Consider the following 6,382-nt stretch of genomic DNA (forward strand, 5'->3'; position numbering starts at 1 on the left):
GCTGCATTGAATCGGCTCCCTGCAGCCTCTAATGGAATCCCAATGAACATTGGAGTCGGCAGGTCCAGAAATTCTGACAGCTCCACAATTAGAGGCTACAACCTACTTGACCCATACACGCCTCACATCGGCCCATCTGTTATTACCGCTTCACTCTCCCAGGTTGACATGCTGCCAGACGTAAAGAAGGGAAACTATGTGGCAGAGAAAAAGGGAAGTTTATGCCAATGGAGACCTGTGTACTTGCAAGATCCAGTTAAGTAAAGGGTGACGTGTGAGCAGGCGGAGCAGCCAAATTGCTGGTTTCTCAATTGACAAAGCTGGACACTATGTTTAAACTGATCACTGGGTTGGCCTCGATGTTCAATTCTGAGTCCCAGTCGACAGCAAACATGGACATTGCAAGTGGTACGTGTCTCTTATACAGTGATTTGATAGTAGTTCTCTGACCCTGCTGCTGGTAAAAAAAAAACAACAACAACAACAAAAATACAACAACAACAACAAAAAAACAACAACAAACACTTGTCTTTGAAATGATCTTATTATTTAAATGCTTTGTAATTGTGTATCTATCTTAAAATGTCCTTAACACTGAAGAGCAGCGATAGAAAGTTTGAGTTTTTATTGTGAATTCATTTTTTTTCTGTCTTTCAGAACCCATCAGCAATGCTTCCTGTATTGATCCTGTTCTTGTGTGTCTCCAACATTTGGCAGAGGAGAGCCTTTTCTCCAGCATGCAAACCAACTACCAAAGCTTTCATCAAGTTAGCTCTGTATTTAAGGACGACCTAATTGTCAAGTTCTCGTCAGATTATTGACCTTGTTTGCTGCTCATGCTCAAGTGTTGTTTTCGAGACCAGCCGTCCCCAATCCCCGGTCTGCGGACTACTACTGGTCCGCGGGTCATTAGGTACCGGATCACACAGAAAGAATGAATAACTTACATTAATTTCGTTTTATTCATTTCGGAATCCAAAAGATGTTTTATTTTGAAAAATGACCCGATTCTCTATTACATCCTTATATGTCACTCTTGACGCACGTCAAGTTGAGCTTCTGACGCTTCTGACGTGATAGGTTATACTAAAACGAAATACCGGAGCTCGCAATATGAGTAAAAAACTGCTGGAGATCGCAAATGACGGCGGCCTTAAAAGTACATTCGAGACAACACCTTTGCTGGTGTTCTGGATTAAAGCCATGGCTGAATAGACTGAGATTGCCACAACAGCACTGAAAATGTGTGAAGCGAAGTTTTCTGCAGCGACGGCGACTCAAACAAAATTAGGAAGTAGACTGGACATAAGCCACACACTTTGAGTGTCATTGTCTCCTGTTACTCCGAGATGGTACCGCCTGGTTGCAGAAAAACAAGCTCAGGCGTCCCACTGATTCACCATATTTTTCATGCACTTGGAATTTGCATTGTATCTAATTGCGTTTAAATGTTACCACAGCGACCAGAGAGTGTTGCGGCCAGAGATAGCATTACTCGTGTCATGATTCGTGTTTATCATGTTTCGAAAATAGCACAGTTTTCATGCAGGTCATATATTATTTCGTTGTATTTATCCACCACACCTTAAAGGCCAGTCTGTGAAAATATTGTCTGACATTAAACCGGTCCATGGGGGGATCACTGTTCTCAACATTGTTCTAGACCTCTCGATCTCGTCATTGTCATTTTTTGTTCTCTTGTCTCTCACTTGTAGGTTTTGAGATTATTTTGTCTTTTGAGCTTGCTCTTGTTTTGTGACGTGAAATTCTCAGAGTGACTATTACCTTGCCCTTGCAAGCATTTTTTGCTTATCCATGATTTTTTTCCTGGCTCTTTGTGACCAGCAATTTCTGTTTATACTTGGTCGGTGCACTTTTGTGAATAAATCAATTTTTTTTTTTGTCACAGATTTTGTTTGTGTCTACGTTTGTAGGCTCCAATCGCCCTTCAGGTCATCCATGAACTGTGTCATTTTTGTACTGTTTAATCGCAGGCTTTACATTGTGTTCCAAAATCAGTTCTCACATATCAAAATTTTAATCTAAAGGACTAATGTACATATTCTCCCAGGGACAGTACCACTCAACAACAAAGTGTATCTGATCTTTGCCACTTTTCACCAGGAAAATAAAATGCACCTGCATTTTCAATTTTATCAGAAAAATTTAAATAACTACTTTCAAACAGCGTCTTTCTGCTCAGCAATATAGCCACATACCACTTTCCCCCCTACCACATCTTGGCAGGAGTCAGTGGAACTAGACAAAATGTGTCCATTCAAAAGCATCGTGCGTACATCACGCGCACACACACACACACACACACACACACACACACACACACACACACACACACACACACACACACACACACACACCCACACACACACACACCCATCGAACACTCGAAATTGTCCCTATGTGTGAGTGTGAGCGTGGACGGTTGTCTATGTGTGCCCTGTGATTGGCTGGCAAGCAATTCAGCGTGTACCCTGCCTACTGCCCGAAGACAGCTGGGATCGGCTACAGCACGCTTGCAACCCTCGTGAAGGTACGCAATTACAAAATGGATGGACAGATGGATGGATGGGTTGAAAGTTTGTTAGTTTTAATTAGCATTCAGGGCGGCTTAAAATATATATTTTTAAAAACCCAATATGGTAAGTATTGTGTAATATAAATTCAACAAAAAATACTTGAAAACATTTTGATGATACAGAGTACAGTTTAACAGTCCACAGACTTTGAATTACAATAATTGCAATGCCTAGCACCGCTTTTAAAGGTAGATGCATGCATGCATGCATGCACACACCCTAATTAAATTAAGCTATGATGCCTCATTTGCCAAGTTACCAACTTCTAAAGTGGATTTGTGATTTGAATTCCTGTTGAGTCTTAAACGTGGGTGTCCTATTTTTTAATATACTGTGGGTTTTTTTTTTCATGTAAGACCCAAAAAAAGGAGAGCACTTTTCATCTAGCATTGTGTTTCAAGCTGAGTTAAAGGTAAATAAGAAAAGGTGGGAAGCCATTCGAGCCAAAATCATACACAAACTCGTCTCCTGGGAGCAGCGTCACTTGATGGCTGTTTTTAATTGGCTGCTGCTTGAGAACGTACAGTTTCAATTAGTTTTGGTTTTTTTTTAAAGCATTTTAATTTTTATTTTGTTTAGTGAAATTTGTTCAATGAAGTTTTGTTATTTCATTAATTTTCGTTAACTAAAATAACTTTCTCTACAGATTTTCTGTCAGAATGCCATGAATTTGATTTAGTGGGCCACATAAAATGACATGGTGGCCTGGATCCGGCCCTCGGGCCTGGAATTTCACACCCAGGATTAAAAAATTATTCATATTCTAACTAACCACTGGGAGGATCCGTCTAAGACCAAATCAGCTGCAAGAAACAGACTTCTGAGGTCATTGAGTTGTTGTGACTTCCCCTTTGATCACTCCTCTGTTGTGCCGCTGTTTTCAGATGACCTGGTGACGTCCAAGTCCAGTTTGTTTTTTCTGATCTCCAGCGAGGGTAACCAGAACCTAGATGTGACACAGGCCACTCTCTGGCTCTACTTCAAGTTACTGCCTCCACCTGTTGAGATGCGGTCTCGGCGGAAAGTGACGGTGAAAGTATACTACCAGGAACCGGGCCTGAGCAGCAAGTGGAACCTGGTAGAGAAGTGCTTGGAGCTGAAACGGAGCGGGTGGCACACCTTTACGCTGACCCATGCCGTGCGCTTGGTATTTGAGCAGGGCAACCGGCGGCAGAACCTGGACGTGCGCTGCGATGGATGCGAGGCGACGGGTGTCGCGCCCGTCCTTCTCAACCGCAACGACGAGTCGCACCGGCCTTTTCTGGTTGTGCAGGCGCGTCAGGTGGATGCCAAGCATCGGATCCGGAAGCGAGGACTGGAATGTGACGGCAGCGCTAGTCTGTGCTGCCGCCAGCAGTTCTACATCGACTTCCGACTAATAGGCTGGAACGACTGGATCATCGCGCCATCCGGCTACTTCGGGAACTACTGTGAAGGGAAGTGTCCCGCTTACATGGCAGGAGTACCCAGCTCGGCGTCGTCCTTCCACACGGCAGTGGTGAACCAGTACCGCATGCGGGGTATGAGCCCGGGCTCCATGAACTCCTGTTGCATCCCGACCAGGCTGAGCACCATGTCCATGCTTTACTTTGATGATGAGTACAACATTGTGAAACGAGATGTTCCCAACATGATTGTGGAGGAGTGCGGCTGCGCTTGAGTTCCTCTCGATGCGTCTGTGTCCTCACACAGTCAGAAACAGGTGGACCGTGTGGAGAAGTGTACACTCTCACGTGCACTTGCGTATAAGCTTGTACATATATTTATGTTGGTTAATACACAGTGGTACCTTGACTTACAAGTACCCCAAAAAATAAAAAATGAAAACGCTCACGATGAGCATGCAGTGGCAGGTTTCGAACACTTTTGGGGGCTGGGGGTGGGGGGATGTGTCTAAAGGGCACAGTTTTAAACACCCAAACACAACCTATTGCCTAAATTGCCTCACTGTTCTTATTTATTCGTGATATTTATCAATTGTGTTAATTTAAAGCCACTCTATGCCATTGGAGTATATTAAATCAGCATGCGTGATACATTACAAATCAGTATCCATGGGAATATGGGGAAAAAAATTATATCGTGTGTGTGTGTATATATATATATATATACATATATATACATATATATATAAAACATCCATAAAACGCGATCAAATGGCACCAAAATTCATGTGGACATCTCTACTTGTGCCCACTTCAAAATATCACAATAGAATGAGGAAATGAGCATCAGACCTGAAATTTCTCTTTTCTTCGTTTTAACAATAATTATACGTTAGTTTTATACTGTGCCCTTCAACACCAAGTGGTGTTTTTACGTCAAAAAGAGAAGAAGAAAAAAATCATACAGCTACTCTGTGCTTAAAGTGGGGGAAAAACATCAGTGACAGTGCTCTCCTTATTCCTCTGTTGGCAAGTAAGTAGCGAGAGATAGAGTAAGAGAGAGAGAGATATCAAAATGAGTGGCTTGCTTTGCTGTTTGTGACATAATTTGTGTATGTTGCCCCTTAAACAGCGCCATTCAAACGCGAAACTGCAAAGGGGTGGCGTTTACGTCTCAACTCAACTCGACTGTATTTATAGAGCACTTTCAAACAGCCATCTCTGCATACAAAGTGCTGTACATGGAGCAACTAACATATACAACAGTAAAGCAACGAATCCATAACAAAGACGGTAGAAAGCACCGAACAGCAAAACCAAGAACAAATCATGAGTCATGATGAATCAAATGCCAAGGAATACAAGTGAGTTTTGAAGCGGGTTTTAAAGATGGGCAGCGAGGAGCCTTGCCGAATGTTCAGTGGGAGCTCATTCCAGAGAGAGGGACCAGCAACAGAAAAGGCTCGATCCCCTCTGAGCCTCAGTTTAGTTCTTGGTACTTCTAATAATGTCTGGTCCGCAGACCTGAGGCGCCGGGCAGGTGTGCAGGGGTGGATGAGCTCAGAGAGGGAAGGTGGCGCGAGGTCATTTCGAGATTTGAAAACAAATAATAGGATCTTGAAAAGAACTCTCAAGTGTATAGGGAGCCAGTGAAGGGATGCCAGAGTAGGAGTTATGTGCTGCCTCTTACGAGTACCAGTCAAGAGGCGAGCAGCAGCGTTCTGGACCAGCTGGAGGCGCTTAATGGAGGATTGGCTGCCTCCATGTTTATTTATTTTATTATTATATATTTGTTTATGTGACAAAATACAGAGCTGCCAAATGTTACAGAATAAGTGATTGAACGCTAACGTGTTACACCCGTCACACATTGAGATTATGCGAATATTCAAGTCATCATCTGAGTCGCCGTTGCCCGTTGCTGTTGAGGGCTTATCCATCCATCTCTCTCTCTCTCTCTCTCTCTCTCTCTCTCTCTCTTTCTCTCTCTCTCTCTCTCTATATATATATATAATTGCTCTGACGACCGACACTCCTTCTCTGTGTGTGTGTGTGTGTGTGTGTGTGTGTGTGAGAAGAAGGGAAAGAGGTGATGAAGGCATTTTACACAGTCATTTTCAAGTGCCCACTTTATTTTCATCAAAAAAAAAAAATTCTCTGGTGATTTTTTTAATAATTCTAAGTTAAGTGAAGGACTCCACTGTGTGAACCCTTGCTCAGTGGTCTCTCTGCCTACTGACTGGAGGAGGGTTTGAATGCAGTATTCACATGTCATTCAAACACCAGAGATGAAAGTCCTCCGTATTTTCCCGGAATTCCGGGTTTTTCAAATTTTTATGAAGATTTCTCCGGAGAATTGAGGAAAATTTGCATAATCCGGATATTAGTTGACAACATTGA

General features: G+C 42.8%; 1 protein-coding gene across 1 annotated transcript; it reads left to right on the forward strand.

Moving 5' to 3' along the window:
• Window positions 1-392: 392 nt before the first annotated feature.
• Window positions 393-4,647, forward strand: LOC109531422 (inhibin beta B chain-like). The gene is made up of 2 exons (XM_019895709.1): window positions 393-408; window positions 3,482-4,647. Exons 1-2 carry the CDS (start codon window positions 393-395, stop codon window positions 4,255-4,257), a joined length of 792 nt encoding a protein of 263 aa, XP_019751268.1. The 3' UTR covers window positions 4,258-4,647.
• The last annotated feature ends 1,735 nt before the right edge of the window (window positions 4,648-6,382 follow it).

This window comes from Hippocampus comes, unplaced genomic scaffold (assembly GCF_001891065.2).
Source record: "Hippocampus comes isolate QL1 unplaced genomic scaffold, H_comes_QL1_v1.1 scaffold222, whole genome shotgun sequence".
NCBI classification, from domain to species: domain Eukaryota; kingdom Metazoa; phylum Chordata; class Actinopteri; order Syngnathiformes; family Syngnathidae; genus Hippocampus; species Hippocampus comes.